Source organism: Anguilla rostrata, chromosome 11 (assembly GCF_018555375.3).
Source record: "Anguilla rostrata isolate EN2019 chromosome 11, ASM1855537v3, whole genome shotgun sequence".
NCBI lineage: Eukaryota > Metazoa > Chordata > Actinopteri > Anguilliformes > Anguillidae > Anguilla > Anguilla rostrata.
Genome location: NC_057943.1, coordinates 22,658,964 through 22,675,810, shown reverse-complemented (window position 1 = coordinate 22,675,810; position 16,847 = coordinate 22,658,964). Strand labels below are relative to the sequence as shown.

General features: G+C 40.9%; 2 protein-coding genes and 1 long non-coding RNA gene across 6 annotated transcripts in view; 2 read left to right on the top strand and 1 right to left on the bottom strand.

Moving 5' to 3' along the window:
* The window catches only part of LOC135234322 (calcium/calmodulin-dependent protein kinase type 1-like), a 70,322-nt gene extending 64,242 nt beyond the window's left edge, over nt 1-6,080 (bottom strand). For both annotated transcript variants that reach the window (XM_064298811.1, XM_064298810.1), the window contains exon 1: nt 5,617-6,080. The gene's annotated coding sequence lies outside the window, so the exon portion shown is untranslated. The remainder of the gene's footprint in view (nt 1-5,616) is intronic.
* On the top strand, nt 389-4,294 carry LOC135234325 (uncharacterized). 2 transcript variants are annotated; one of them, XR_010324072.1, is made up of 7 exons: nt 389-827; nt 1,419-1,600; nt 2,358-2,520; nt 2,782-2,986; nt 3,260-3,485; nt 3,731-3,849; nt 4,091-4,294. It is a non-coding gene; the product is annotated as an uncharacterized LOC135234325 (long non-coding RNA). The 2 variants fall into 2 exon arrangements; XR_010324071.1 differs by having other exon boundaries at nt 407-827; nt 2,826-2,986.
* Nucleotides 6,081-7,235: 1,155 nt separating the features above from the next.
* On the top strand, nt 7,236-14,244 carry LOC135234323 (probable G-protein coupled receptor). 2 transcript variants are annotated; one of them, XM_064298814.1, is made up of 2 exons: nt 7,236-7,705; nt 11,027-14,244. In XM_064298814.1, the coding sequence occupies exon 2, from the start codon at nt 11,074-11,076 to the stop codon at nt 12,364-12,366; it is 1,293 nt and encodes a 430-aa protein (XP_064154884.1). In that variant the 5' UTR covers nt 7,236-7,705; nt 11,027-11,073; the 3' UTR covers nt 12,367-14,244. The 2 variants fall into 2 exon arrangements, with proteins under 2 accessions (XP_064154884.1, XP_064154883.1); XM_064298813.1 differs by having other exon boundaries at nt 10,966-14,244.
* The last annotated feature ends 2,603 nt before the right edge of the window (nt 14,245-16,847 follow it).

Here is a 16,847-nt window from a genome sequence, read left to right as displayed (position 1 = left end):
TCAAGAATAACCAGTAGATATAGGCCTACATGGTGTGGTGCCTGGGAGGAAGAGGAATGGGAAAGGGTATGGAGAGCTATGCTGTCGCCCCCAAGTGCTTCCCCAGACTGAAGTACGTGTTTATCCTAAAATTCCTGTGAATGATTCCGAATGAAGTGAAAAAAAAATGCGTGTTAGCCATAAGTATTGACACATCGGTAAAAATAAATAAATAAATAAACCAGTATAAGATTGTGGCTGAGCGACCTCTGTTGGACACTGTTGAAGAAACGCTCATTCTCACACTTAAAAACATTTTAATGCCTGAAGTTCCTGGCTCCAAATGCCAGAACATATTCAGAAGAGACCATGGGAGCTATAGCCTAGTAATTACGGACTGAGACCTCACGTAGTTTAAATAACAAGCATGTCAAAAACAGTATGTTTAGCGTAGAGGTATGCTAGGATGCGAATATATTAAGTAATGATGAGAATTTCCATTATCCATCACCCTCCTATAAATCAATCTAACTTGATCATCGGAAGCTGCTCCTATGCATTCCTGAAGACGTGTCAATGGAAACTAGTCCCCCACCAATACCGACAGAACACTTAAGAAATTATTGAACGTTATGATTGTAAAGCAGTTGTTTCGATGGCACAAAACAGCAAAACCTGCCACTAATAAAAATAACAACAGAAGTACTTTAGTATTTATTAAAGTGCTGCAAGTTGGAAAATACGATGTGCGAAATGATGCAGCTGCAGCACCACCTACCCGCTGCCCGGAATTCGCATGAACTGCACAAACGCAGCGCTTCTTTTCCTCGGTTCAACCATTTGCACAGGTGGGTTCAGATATACCTTTATAGTTAAAATATTATTTACGGTAATAAGTACTTAACAACGGTGGCAGTTTGACGTTGTAATGATAAGTCGTAAGTTTCGCTTACTGACAGAGTGATGATGTAATCTATTCAGTTGCGTAAAATGTGAGATCAAACTGGCACTGTGTACTGCAGAATACAGTAGCAATGCAGTACCATGCAGTGCACTAGCAATATGAAGTCATCGCTATATGTTGCCTCTCTACGACAGGCTGAATTTTAAGATCGTGCATGTTTTCGACACAGCATGCAAACAGACATTAGCAAAAGCTTGTAAATGCTTAGCGCTTTCTACAAACATTGCTAAAACTTAGGCTACTATGGGGTTTTTGAATGCAGTTTTGGCCAGACTTACTGTGTCAAGGTAAAAATCCATATTAGCTGCAAATGAAAAAACATGCCATGACGGTGTATCTGTAGACGGTGTTTCCAAACAATCACTGTAATAAGGTTGTATTATAGGTCTAATAATATGTGCGTTGAATTCACAATTGTATTGATAAGTAGCCTATGCAGGCAAAATTATTTTGAACGTCGTATATTTATACGCAGTGACTGACAAAATGTCACCAAAGAGAAGGGCAAATCTATCCACCACATTAAATGGGAAAAAGATCAAGGAAGATCCTGAAACTACAGAGAACACGTATTGGTCAAACAAAGATGCACTGAAACCTTCGATGCCACAGAATGACAAGATCATAGCGCAGGAGCAGTGCCGCCTGTCTCCCGAGGTGAGAATGTTAAAGTGACGTGCCCGTTACATCTGGTGATTGTGTATGCATAATTACATATCAAAGCAGCGCCTACGTTTAGTCCGACTTTCACTGCTTGTAGGAGCGCATGACACAGCAGCGTGTAATATGCTATAGCGTTTGGTCCTTGGTTTGGTGAGAATCGTCATACACTCATTCCTGAAGTAAATTACTGAATGTCGTGATCTTGAGTAGCCGAGTTTTTGAATGAAAACTGATTTTCCAAACTGAAGCCACAAGAAGGGAGAACATTCTCACAAGTAGGCTACTACTGAGAACATAATTAGTTAAATATGAAAAGTTATACATTCGCCCATAATCATTGTTTTATATGGGCACCATTTTTAGCTATAGCCCATATACTGCGATTTTGGTTCATACTGCAACATGCAATGTACAAAACTCGTTCTTGATTAGTTTTAACGTTTCACGTACACAACGTTGGTTATAACGTTGTGCATTTACAGATAACCTTGTGTAATAATACGCGTAGACCCAGGAAGAAATAAAAAATTAGAAACCATTTTTCCTTGAGTGAATGAATATAGCCAGAAAAAGTAAAAAATAAAAATAAAAAAAAGAATTGGTTATATTGCACCATTATTGTTGGTGCTGTTCTCAGCCTGTCATCAAGCTTTTGAACAAGCAATGTTCATTTGATGCTCTTTGTTATTTTGGTGGAAAAAAGAACATGATGTAATTGTAATTATGTATTATATATGCATTTATTTAACAGAATGAGCTTATTAGCTATGAGGATGAAGAGGAGTTGGCCTACTGTCATGAAATGAGAACAGACACGTTAACCCTCTTGATGAAAATTGAGAAGTTACAAGCTGAACTGAAATATGAAAGACATTGTAGAATGATGGCTGAGAAGGAACTAAAAGAGTGTAAAGGTATTTTCCCATTTGACAATTTTTTTGAACATATAGGGCTGCCATTATCCAAAATGCATGACTAAGGTAGGTTTAATTATCCTACAGTAATGACCTGTTAATGCAGCTATAATTGTATGGAGGTCAGTTGAGGCACTGTACTTTTTTTTACACCTCGCTCAACGCTACTATAACATGCATCAGGGATTGAGCCACTATCATTAAGTTTTCAGTACAGCTCTAACTGCACTGCTTACCAATTAATGTCTGTTTATATTACAGGTATATGCATTCCACAGTATCCATTATTGTGCTGTTTTTGACAGAGATGAACAACCTGATGGCCCAAATGAGAGACTCAATCTTTGAGCTGAGGTCTGTCCTGGACCACACTCGACAGGAGACGGAGGACATTCTGACTGAAGAGGGGGACTCTGTGTGTGTTATAGATGAGGAGCTAAGTGGGATACCTGAGCACTCCACTGAGGTTATTTCATTAATTACACCGCTACTATACAGTACTCATCTACAATGTATTGTAAACCATAGCATTGACATGCAAAGTCTACAAGTTGGCACAACCATTACAAAAAAACACAGCTATGCATTTTCACATGGTGCATAATTATGTCACGACCGCCTACTAAAATGAAAATATCCAGGTTAAACTAGTGTTGTATGTCCTCCTGTCCAATGCAAAAGTCACCATTATCCGGTTACTGTTTATTAATATTTTCTGTTTTCTTGGTTTGTTGTACAGGATGATAAATTCACAGAACTTCCCGGAGGGCTGAAAGTTCAGAGCAGTCTCTATAACCGAATTTCAGAAATGACAGACTTCAAAAAGTACACTTCTGCATTGCTGATGCTCGTGTTCAATCGAGAAATTTTGGCCACTCATTCACTGCAGGGAAGAAAGTCATCCAATTCAAAAGAGGACTTCCAAAAGCCACCACTACCCCCAGAGGCACTGGCAAATATCATTGGTAACCTCATCTCAGATTTTTCTTACATCTAAAACCATGCTTTGTTTAGGCATCCCTTAGAAAGGAATTTAGCTAGGCTATATTTTGGGCCAAAATTTTACCCCTTGCAATGTATAAAATCCCCTTTAAATACTGGGTTTTGAGATATAAAACTTTTTGTTTAATATCCAACCTCAGTAATATGAAAATCAACAAACATTTAAGAGTTGTATTGGTTGTTCAGTAAATAATATTCATTTTTACAGAGCATGTGAAGATTAAATTTGGCGTAGACACCAGCTTAATCCGAGCTGCAATCAGAACCAAACTAAACAATGAAGACAAAATGCTAAAGAAGAGACTGAGTCATTTTTAAAACACACAGGTAAAGTGTTTCATTTGAAAATTACCTTCTATTTTAAAGTTTAAAAATCAAAACATCCAAAATATGCGAGAATATATTGTGATATATTTGTGATAAAAAGATGTCTGTTCTGCAATATTGTTACTGTAATTTTATGTCTGATAATTTGTAAACATTAAAAAGACCTGTAGGCATGGATTTGTTTTATACTTCTTATATCTGGGCAAATTTTACTTTGAAATATCTCTTTCTTTTTATACAGGTTTTCCTAAATTTAAAGAAGCAGAACCCACCTTTTATTCCAGCAAAGTTTGTGTAAATGCAGACATATATGTACGCACACGCTAAGTTACTATTACTCTTAATGCTATCTCAATGTGTTGTGTAATTGTAAACAAATATGCCTCAAAGCTTATCATGTTGCAATTGCTTTGATAATTAGAATAAAGAGACTGATGAGAATTCATATCAGTTTTGAGAAGCCACATTTTTACTGAAAAGCAATACTGTATCCCTTTTCTAGCGGTTTCAGTCGACTTGGAGACTTTGTGTACTGCCTTTGATCAGGAATGAACGACAGTTCCGATAGGGCTATGTGCTTTGGTCATCTGGTGAAGAGATGGTAACAATGGCTTTGAATGGCATGTAATGACCACTGCTTGCAATTTCCCTCTAGGTTAAAAATATCCAGCACAACTTACATAAGTGGAGAACATCAGGGTTAGTCTCAGGTATACAATACTCAAGTACACAATTATCCCAAAGCCTGCACAGAACGTTTACCAAAAATGCTGATAATTAGTATTGTAAATAGGCTACAGGTAAATATCACTATACAACTAAGCTGTCTTTATACAACCATACCAATAACATTATCCAAAAGAGGGTCAGGGGAGTCATGATGCAGTCTAAAGAGCTGGGATTTCAGTCTGCAATGGAGGATGGGTTTCTGCTGCCCTGACCACAGTGGGAAGCTCATTCCACCACCACGGCACAAAAAAGACTGGAGACAGGTGACCTGGAAGAGCAGGCACGCAGCAGGGAAAGAGGCCAGGCACCCGGAGGCTGCAGAACGGTGAGGCCCGGCTGGTGCTTAGGGTCTGATGATCTTTTGAATATGTAAAGGAGTGAACTGCCCAACAGGCTAGCATCAAGGTTTCAAATTAAAATATGTGTTGCACCACGATAAGCCACTAGCCTACTACGCCACTCTTTGCAGGGTTTTTCCTGGTAAATAAGCTTTTGGTGACTGCTTGCACCACCCTCTAGTTACCTGTAGCTTGCAACAACATGAAACGTTTTTTTCTGAATTGTATTTCTCGTTCAATATGCACGAGACAAAACCATGTAACTTAGTTAAAGATAATACAACAGCATCCACTTGATTGCATAACGGATTATCGTATGCCGGGTGTTTGCATAGAATTGCTGCGATGGACTGGCAAACTGTAGGCCTACAGAGTGTATTCCTGCCTCTCGCCCAACGCATGCTTGGATAGGCTCCAGCACCTCCCGCAAACCTGGCCACGCATAAGCGGGTATAGATAACGGACGGATGGTAGGATTGATACATAGAATTGCCAGATCCCAAACCATTTCCCATTCATTCCATTTTAAAGAGATCGCAGAGGCCCTACTGGGTTTAGAGAATGTGTAGTATTTATCTGACCTTCCATTATGGGTGTAGAGAATAAAGGTAGCCTACAACATAACATAAAATAGCTACTTATTGCAGCCGTTTGAAAAAACTAGGTTCATGTTACCAACATGGCAGCTTCAGCGACTCACCTCACAGAAATTGGCGAAGACTCTGGAACTGCAGTTCAGTCCACAAGATTGAACACAACTTTTATGAATTTATGAAAAGCTGTAAATGTTGGTAACTCATGCTGGATTATCGAAATGACCGCCTTCCGACTGGGAAATCCCGTTGAAGTCCACCTGCGAGTTGAGTTATAATTCCGAGTAGGAAATACGGGAACTTTCTGACCAGTAAAAAACACGGTGCGTCGTCCAAGTGCGTCGATGCTGCAAGAAAACTAGCTTCCACTATTATGATCTTGTCAATCATTCAAGTTAACAAAATCATAATGTAATTTTATATTTTACTTTTGTATGCATTTTTATATTTACTTTACACGCAACCTCCATCGTGAGTTCCCAAATAAGCGTTCAATGCGTGAAAATTTCCAAGTTATCTTTTACCACCTTGCTTCCAATTCGGAGCAATCGGACTTCCGATGGTTTTTCCTTCATCCGTATGACATGAATGCAGCCATTAACCTATTAGAAATAATCGGACCGCGCCTGTGATCAAAGGCCGTGATATCAGAATATAGTAGGAGTACAATTGGAAAAAAACGTCACTATTTTTTATCCAACCAAATGTACACGAGCTTGAGAAAGGAAACCCGTTCGATGTTTCTCGTGCCACTTCAAATATCACCCTTTAGACAATCTGAAAATCCGAAGTTTCTTTCGATTTTACATTTTGTCCATGTATGTAAACTAACATAACATCAACGTGCTAATAAGGGTTATAGGAAATACTATTGTTAGGTTGTAGTACTATTGTACTTAAAAGTACTATTGTATTGTGTGTTCTCTTCACGAACAGATGTCATTGTAAAATCCTGTGTTGGTTCCATTGTTTAAATAATTACAGAAAACCAAAGCTATTCTTGAAAAAAAATTAACAGGTCATGTTAAAAAAAAGCCTTTGATACAGAAAGCCACTGCGAGTTTGTAAGTCCATCACTGTCTCTTGCAAGATAATATTCTCTCTTGGCACATTGACTGCAGTAGGCTACTTGTCTAGCTTCTGCCAAATTGTCAATCGAGTCATCGCACATCCCAGTATGTAAATATACTTAATACTGTTGCTATATCAGACCTGGGTCATAATTATTGTAAATATATTAACCCTTTAGATAACATTAAAATGCCTGTAGGTCACTGATATGTTTTAATAGAAGTATCTTTTCTCCAATATTTTGAACAAAATTCTTCTTTTATATCATATGTGTTATGCGCATTGAAATAAAATGTGACATTGACGTTCCTGTTTGCCCTCTTGTGTCCATGTGCTTTCATTGTACATTGTCCCCTCTGTCTATATCTGTCCTGATGGAAATGGAGCAGCTTGTAATGAGTTTGTGAAAGCCGGGTTTGTTAGGACCCAGGGGAGGCCAGCTTTAGAGGGACAGAGGAGCATGTGTGCATTTGAAGAGAAAAAAAGAGATGCGTACAATGTGTGACAGTCACTGCCATACACTGCACTGAGAGAGAGAGAAAGTGTGAGAGAGCTAGAGAGAGAGAGAATGATGCCTGAAAATGTAGGGGCCAGGAAAGCATCTTTGCAAATCATATTCCTTCAACTGATGGGTTTCCAATGGTGACGAGCCAGCATTGCCTCATCAGCCAGAGGAGAGAAGCTCAGACCTCTGCAGACACAGGTGGCTGCTACAGGAGTGGAGCTAGAACTGCTGCTGACACAGGTGTCTTTCCCCTGGGATGTAGGAGTTCTCTTCCATCTGTACAAAGACTGGAGAACTTCTCAGTGGAGCACTTCCAGAAACCACAGGCAGTCCTGAGGAGTCACTGGGGATCAGTGTGGATCTGTAGAATTTCCCAGTTCAGCAAGCATCTTTGGTGCAGGAGGAAGATAGAATGATGACACCTCTTCAACACTGTGAAAGTGATATAAACAACAATGCCTTGTAGGCACAGGTCCACAATAAAAATACAACTTTGTGCTTTTCTAACAGTTTCATGACCTGAGGAGGACATCAGACTGAAAGAAACCTGGGAAATTGTAATTGGTAACATCCAACATCTCTGCCACTGACGAATGATGTCCAAAGACAGTAAATCTGAGGTGAGGTATAACTTTCAGCTTATTCATTTATATTATCCCAAGTCAGAAGGTATACACACACAATGAACAATGGCTGCAATTCTGCTCTAAATCCCTTGAATTAAAATGGCATTGATCTATAAACATTAGTTGGACAATTGTACAAAGTCACACAAGAATTTGTTACTTGATATTCAGTTTACATATACTCTATACGTATCAGTTTTTTGGAATTCAATTAGAGACATTGCAATGAAAGAAACAACAGTTTTCTGATTACAAAAAAATAGAGATAAAGGAATTATTTAGTATTGAATTCCAACAGTGAAGGTGCATATTCACTGTAATATATATGTGAATGTATATTCTGTATGTGTTCGGCACTGCAAAATCTGCACTTCACCAATTCTTATTTTATGAACCAAAAGGAAACGTGACTTCAGCTTTTGATTTACTTTATCTAGTTTTTACTCTTAGATCATTCGATTGTATTTTATTTTGCATTCATTTACCCTTCGTTAAAATTGTGTGAGTCCAGCATCAGAATAAATTTCTAACCACATTAGCAGTACGACAAACATTTTGAAAAATATAATCCACTTCGATATTTTAAGTACAATGCTACATTTTAATTAATGTGAATCACGACTATTCATCTTAATTCACAATATTACATTTTTTCCTTAAAAGGTTGCAAGTCATTATGTAAAAGAGAATTAAGACAGATACATATTTTTGCAGGATTGGGATTAAATTGGTATAGGAATGATATTAGATCTCACATAACATGACATCATACAGTATATCCAGAGATTATTATGCAGGGGCTGTGACCCATATAAAGCATTATATCAGCATATGAGGGTACTAATCGTTAGTACTCTGTGATAATCTCAACAGAAAAATTGATCCATGTTTGAATGCTAGAGCTCAATTAATGTTAGCTTGGCCACCACTAGCTGTTTATAAAGGAGGTGACCCTTACCAGACTATTGCCTGTTTGTTGCTAATAAACAAATAGCTTCATTGGCCTGGGAAGTTGACATTCAGAATATAATGCTTAGATTCTTACATTTAAAAAAATTCAAATTCCTAAATTATATACTGGGCCTTGAATATGGTTTATAGTGATCACTGCACGACACTGAAACTGATTACAAATTGATCACAAAAATCACAGTTTCTAACAACCTTCTCCTGATGGCTGCTTTTGTAATGTACAGCACACATGCATTTACAGTGTGGGAGAGGGCCACAGCAGTAGGTAGTCTCCAAAGTTCAGTTTCATTTCTCCATCAGAAATTCAGATCTGAATATGGCAGTGGCAGCCTGTTGCAGCGCGGGAAGGCTCATGCAATGGAAATGAGGCTGCACTTATGTAACAAAGCATGGTACTTCTGCTCGTGGCATCATGCCCCGTGTTCAGTCTCATTAGCAAACATTAGACGTCAAAGGCTGTTCACCAGAGAAGGTTATGGGAACAAAATATCAGTGGAATTTAACAGCACATAGACTGAGGCAATTACAGAAATCATGTAATCACTGAGTTCAGGGAAATTAATGGGCATTCTTGCTTTGTCTCAATAGCGCTGTAAAAAGGGTACTGGGTTCATATATACAGTTAGAAATACAAAAGCATTGGGACAGTGACACAGTTTTAGTTGGATTGCTTTGTGCTCTAGCACATTGGCTTTGAAATAAAACAATACAGATGAGGTTAAAGTGCAGAATGTCTGCTTTAATTTGAGGATATCTACATCCATATTGGGTTGATCTTTGTTGCAGTTCTACAAAATCATGCCAGAATAATAAGAATGTTTAATATTAGACAATATTCTAATATTAGAATATTAGAAAGAATCATATTTGAAAACAATCACCCTGATCTACTTTATAACTCCACCTGGTTTGCTTTAACAAGGTTATATTTTCTCCATAAGTGTCTTTGAAACAGTGTGTTTGATGGTATATTGAACTCCCTGCCAGGGTAAATTGGATGCACCTACATTTAAAACCAGCTGGATATTAAATAGTAGGTACAACTAAACACTATAGATTGAGTCAATTTTAATACTGACAAAAGACTATTTTACTTTCAACCAACCATTAACCAATCACATCAAAAATCCCCAAAACAGGCTTATTTTTTCCTTGAAAGAAAAGAAAAAACAAACTTCACAAAAGAACAGAAGTTTTTACAGAGCACATGTATGGGGATTGTTTCTCTTATACTGAGTCTCCTGGGTTTTGTGAACTCAACCCACCCAACCTATGCTCTTTCATTTTTCCTGTTTGATTCCGTGGGTATATGACAATTTTGCCATAACAAACATCTGGTGGATTACCTCCAAGCATTCCTTAACATTCAGAGCCTCTAGTTTAACCATCTGTGTTTAACGGCTTTCTTATTTGCAGCTGAAATTGCCATAAGTGTTCTACCACATAAGTGTGCTACCCACTGCATCACTGTGCCACCCGCTGGTTGACTAGCCACTGTAATTTGCATATCTTATTACACTCTTTAAAAAAGTTTCATGATGCCATCATTCATGAATGTGTATTTCAAATAAGTGGAATTATTAGATTTTCTTTAGGTGCAGTATCTTTCATAACAAGAGGGTAAATTATGCTTTCTTTCAAAGAGGTAGTGAAGAAAGGGGCTCAGCAGCATATCCCCAGAATTATGACCAATCTGGTATTTTATTAAAAGGCTTTTTTATCGGAAGCACCTGTCTTGTCTCTTAGAGAATATAAGGCCAGAAAAGCATGTAATTGTCGCATTTCTATTGTCCGAGATGGTTTAAATGGTGCCTAGAGTTAGACTTATTTCCTCCCAGCAATCATAAAGCTTGAAAGGCTGATGCAACAACAGAAATATGAATATACCATGAGAAGTAGGTGGTATAAATGGGATAATGGATAACTTTGAGGAAACATGTTTCTAAGAGAAAGAAAAATGTTGAGTACTAATAACAGTCACTGTGCGGTTTTTGGGTCTTCATTTTGTAACAGGCTTCTGAAAGCATCAGTCATATTTGTTTTCCTTTTTATCATTTTTCAATCACTAAAACTGAATGTTTAGCCATGAACCAAGAGAAACAATCCTTTGAGCCAGAAGTTGTATGTTTATAATAGTGAATTATTGAGGTTAATTGCTTTTGGGTCCTAAGTTACAAGCATTAATCTGAATTGTTTGGCAAGGTATTTAAAGAACAAAGGAACTGTTAAGAGGTTTTTTTTAAAAGAATTTTAAAAAGAAAACATTTTTTTCTTGTCAACAGGAATATTTTGATTGATTGTGATGCCTGACATCCTAAGAGAGAAATGCCTTGGACTTCACAGAAAAAATAATGGGGGAGTTTCCAGCACCTGAACATTCAAAGTGAATTATGGAAGAGTTTGTTCCAACGTGGAATCCTGTCACAAACCACACAGCACTGAATGACACATCTAGCCTCTGGGAGCCTATGCCTACAGCACCCAGCATGCAACTGGGCACTCTGCCCAATGCCCAGTCACGTCTCAAGGACCTAGTGGGGATGATCTTCATGGTGACACTGAGCTTTGTGGCTCTCCTAGCCAACACCGCTGTGATGGTAGTGATCGTCAAAGCACCGCATCTGAGGAAGTTTGGGTTTGTGGGCCACCTGTGTGTGGTGGACCTGCTTTGTGCCATGCTGCTGATGCCTCTGGGGATTGTCACCAGCTCGCCATACTTCGGCACAGTGGTATTCACTGTACTGGAGTGCCAGGTTTACATCTTCCTGAATGTGTTCCTGATCAGCTCCTCCATCTTCACCATCACTGCCATCAGCGTTGAGAGGTACTACTACATTGTGCATCCCATGAGGTACGAGGTCAAAATGACGCTCAACCTTGCTGTTGGTGTGATGGTCTTCATTTGGGTGAAGTCCATTTCGCTAGCCCTGGTAACCTTGTTTGGTTGGCCAGCATATGGGAACAAGAGCTCCATCAGTGCAGCCCACTGCTCCCTGCACTGGAGTCACAGCAACTACAGGAAGATCTTTGCCATCATATTCACAGTGCTGTGCTTCTGCCTCCCAGCCCTGGTGATCTTCACAGTGTACTGCCGGGTCTACAGGGTGGCCCGCATGGCCGCGCGCCAACAGGGCCCGATCCCAGCCTGGACCTCCAAACCCAAGCATCGCTCAGACTCCATCAACAGCCAGACCACCATAATCACCACCACCAGGAACGTGCCTCAGCACCAGCACCCGGAGAGGATCTTTGGGGGCGGCAAGGCGGCAGTCACTCTGGTGGTGATTGTGGGCCAGTTCCTGCTCTGCTGGCTGCCGTACTTCTCCTTCCACCTCCACTTCTCCCTGAACTCCTCACTGCGCAGCCCTGAGGATGTGGAGGGCACCGTCACCTGGCTGGCCTACTCCTCCTTCACTGTCAACCCCTTCTTCTACGGGCTCTTGAATCGGCAGATCCGGGAGGAGCTGTGCAAGCTACGGCGGTGCTGCGGGGTTCGGCCTGTGGACCTGGCAGCCTCCAGCCACGAGGGCTCGGCCCCGGAGAACTTCCTCCAGTTCCTGCACAGGTCCAGCTGCACGGTTGAGACCCGATCCAGCTGCCTCAACTCAAGCCCCCGGAACACGCTGGAACAAACGGTCCCAGGTTTCAGAATCCCAGGGCAGATCCCAGAGGAATTCTGTTAAAAGTCCAGGTCATGTCTGCTCTATTGAGGCTGGCTCTGTCTCCTGCAGGAATGACTGCAGGGTTACAGCTGGAAGAGGCAGCATTCTAGAACTTGCTAAACATGAACATTCATTCAGATCATTACACCATTTTTTCAAAACTTCGACCCACCTGTTAAACATGCCTTAAATATTTTGTATAACTGACACTAATGAATGTTTTCGGTGGGTTGTTGATCTGCGGTTTGGTTCAAAATGTTATTTGTTTTCTTTTTATTTGTACTTAATGGGCAGGTCAAAGTTAAATTTGAATGAATGCCTGCAATTGCTGAAATGTTGAACAGCTTACAAAAAACATGTAATTGAGTACAGGGCATTGCGCTGCAAATATTGTAAGATTTTCAGTATGGGTTACTGTGTATGGCATTATATACGCTAAAGAGATTAAGTGTTTTATTTCACTCTCCATGTTTGCTATACTGTACAGGGTTTTCGCCCAGGAAAATAGTTAGTGGAAGAGGATGTGCCTAAGCAGTGTTGGAGTGAAGTGGTGAGCCATGGTATTCACCTGGCATAGCCCACACCTGACCGGGTGAAAACACGACTACACAATGCCAATTTTGCTAAAGAGCGCCATGACTCCTTTTTTGTCCTTTCATTGAAATCAGAGTATGAGTTTTAATAGATTTTTGCTAGTTAGATCGTGATTGCGGGTGTTCTCTCAATTTGTCCTACCTTGTTGAAATGTCCTACTGGTAGAAAATGTATTGTCATCTATCTATTTGCTATCCTGTCACAAAATACTACAGAAATGGTGCTACTTTATTAGCCAAAAATGTATGTTACCTTTGTACCTTATCAGAAATAAGGCTCCATTGAATAAGGTTAATAGAGCCTGATATGGCTTGTAGAGTAGCTTATATTATAACTTATGTTACACGCCATCATCACCTGACCTTTGCGTGCAATGGTAGAGCTAGCTTAGTTGGCTATCGATAGCCAGAGACCTTGTTAAGGCATGGCGCTCATCATACCTTGAATTCAGACTTTTTTGTTATTGATTAAAATATATGAATAAAACTGATAAAATGTTGACTTTAAATAAAACGGAAGTATCTTCCTGAACCTATGTGAAAAGTGGGTCCAGTATCATTTATGGACAAAAACTCATGAATAAATGGTTTCAGTTTCTGACAGACAATGTTCCCCACAGGCTCTATCCAGTGTCTGGCTGAACTAGACTTGACTAGTCTTGCTCTCTAATGCTTGTGGAGGTGCTTGTGAATTCAGCACTGGTGCCTTCCTATTAATACCAGAGGGAAACCATGTTGTGTGTAAAATGAAATGTTCTCTTGCTCTTATAAGACATTTGTATAAGAGAAAAATATATTTCACTGATAATGGCACTAAGACAGCTGTTTGCACTTCTAAAATCAAATGTTATCTTTTACTCACAATGTACATGTTAACTGCATAATATAACTTCATAAAATGCATCTATTTTAAAATACATATCTAGAAAATACCATATAGCTGTTTCAAATTAAGAAGAGTGTGTAAATGTAAAATGTATAGATTGTAAATAAAATATTTATCCTGCACAGTGCAATGCATTATATAAAATAAACAAAAAACAAATTATACAATCCTGTCCATTGTTAATGTCCCTTCAATTTTTGTTTCACACTTCATGGAACATCATCATAAATTAAAATGGTTGAAAGTATCACGGTCACAAATCTCTCCCTTGAACGAATGAAATAAGTTTTAATATAAAGACAGCCATTGTATATGCTACCACAAATTTTTCTTGCCATTTTGAAAATGGACCTCGCACATACTGGCAAAATGCTTGTCAGCGGTATCTGTGGATTTAGCAATGGAACCCAACAGTGATCAGAACAAGGTAATGACATTGATTGAGGACATCCTCAATGGAAGCCATTGCTAAAACCTAAAACCCCAACCAAGTGATAACTCTGTCATTTTATGGGTTGTTATTCATATAAACTGTCTGGTAACAGGAATACTAAGATGAATTATCACATACAGAATAGCATTGCCTGAGATAGACCATTCAAAGCAAACAGTAATAAAGCCTTCTGAAAACACCTCATGGTTTATCAGTGGCCTTCTACATTATTTTAAAATGACAGTGGCAGTATAAATGACATTGTGTCAACAGAGATTGTGACACTTAAGCACTCAAACCTCTGAGAAAAGGAGAACAAGGAAATGTACAGGAACAACAGACATTTCTAAAAGCATTAACAGAGCTCCCAGACAATAGGGCCTAGGATCATCAAACCACTGCTAGAGTGTTCACAGACAGCGGCCCCGAGAAGCAGAGCCTATGTTTCGGGCGCTACCACCCCGCGCGATTTTACACAAATATTTCCAACCCTGACTTTAAGCCGCCGACCGGAAAAAAATGCAGCCGGCTAACGCTTTCAATGTTCAATAGCTCCCAGACAATAGGGCCTAGGACCATCAAACCACTGCTAGAGTGTTCACAGACAGCGGCCCCGAGAAGCAGAGCCTATGTTTCGGGCGCTTCCACCCCGCGCGATTTTACACGAATATTTCCAACCCTGACTTTAAGCCGCCGACCGGAAAAAAATGCAGCCGGCTAACGCTTTCAATGTTCAATAGCTCCCAGACAATAGGGCCTAGGACCATCAAACCACTGCTAGAGTGTTCACAGACAGCGGCCCCGAGAAGCAGAGCCTATGCTTCGGGCGCTACCACCCCGCGCGATTTTACACGAATATTTCCAACCCTGACTTTAAGCCGCCGACCGGAAAAAAATGCAGCCGGCTAACACTTTCAATGTTCAATAGCTCCCAGACAATAGGGCCTAGGACCATCAAACCACTGCTAGAGTGTTCACAGACAGCGGCCCCGATAAGCAGAGCCTATGCTTCGGGCGCTACCACCCCGCGCGATTTTACACGAATATTTCCAACCCTGACTTTAAGCCGCCGACCGGAAAAAAATGCAGCCGGCTAACGCTTTCAATGTTCAATAGCTCCCAGACAATAGGGCCTAGGATCATCAAACCACTGCTAGAGTGTTCACAGACAGCGGCCCCGATAAGCAGAGCCTATGCTTCGGGCGCTACCACCCCGCGCGATTTTACACGAATATTTCCAACCCTGACTTTAAGCCGCCGATCGGAAAAAAATGCAGCCGGCTAACGCTTTCAAAGTTCAATAGCTCCCAGACAATAGGGCCTAGGACCATCAAACCACTGCTAGAGTGTTCACAGACAGCGGCCCCGATAAGCAGAGCCTATGCTTCGGGCGCTACCACCCCGCGCGATTTTACACGAATATTTCCAACCCTGACTTTAAGCCGCCGACCGGAAAAAAATGCAGCCGGCTAACGCTTTCAATGTTCAATAGCTCCCAGACAATAGGGCCTAGGACCATCAAACCACTGCTAGAGTGTTCACAGACAGCGGCCCCGATAAGCAGAGCCTATGCTTCGGGCGCTACCACCCCGCGCGATTTTACACGAATATTTCCAACCCTGACTTTAAGCCGCCGATCGGAAAAAAATGCAGCCGGCTAACGCTTTCAATGTTCAATAGCTCCCAGACAATAGGGCCTAGGACCATCAAACCACTGCTAGAGTGTTCACAGACAGCGGCCCCGAGAAGCAGAGCCTATGTTTCGGGCGCTACCACCCCGCGCGATTTTACACGAATATTTCCAACCCTGACTTTAAGCCGCCGACCGGAAAAAAATGCAGCCGGCTAACGCTTTCAATGTTCAATAGCTCCCAGACAATAGGGCCTAGGACCATCAAACCACTGCTAGAGTGTTCACAGACAGCGGCCCCGAGAAGCAGAGCCTATGTTTCGGGCGCTACCACCCCGCGCGATTTTACACGAATATTTCCAACCCTGACTTTAAGCCGCCGACCGGAAAAAAATGCAGCCGGCTAACGCTTTCAAAGTTCAATAGCTCCCAGACAATAGGGCCTAGGACCATCAAACCACTGCTAGAGTGTTCACAGACAGCGGCCCCGAGAAGCAGAGCCTATGTTTCGGGCGCTACCACCCCGCGCGATTTTACACGAATATTTCCAACCCTGACTTTAAGCCGCCGACCGGAAAAAAATGCAGCCGGCTAACGCTTTCAATGTTCAATAGCTCCCAGATAATAGGGCCTAGAACCATCAAACCACAGCTAGAGTGTTCACTGACAGCGGCCCCGAGAAGCAGAGCCTATGCTTCGGGCGCTACCACCCCGCGCGATTTTACACGAATATTTCCAACCCTGACTTTAAGCCGCCGACCGGAAAAAAATGCAGCCGGCTAACGCTTTCAATGTTCAATAGCTCCCAGACAATAGGGCCTAGGATCATCAAACCACTGCTAGAGTGTTCACAGACAGCGGCCCCGATAAGCAGAGCCTATGCTTCGGGCGCTACCACCCCGCGCGATTTTACACGAATATTTCCAACCCTGACTTTAAGCCGCCGACCGGAAAAATAGG

What these genes read in the sequence shown, in the direction of transcription:
- LOC135234323 (XM_064298814.1), top strand. Translation starts at nt 11,074, where the DNA reads ATGGAAGAGTTTGTTCCAACGTGGAATCCTGTCACAAACCACACAGCA.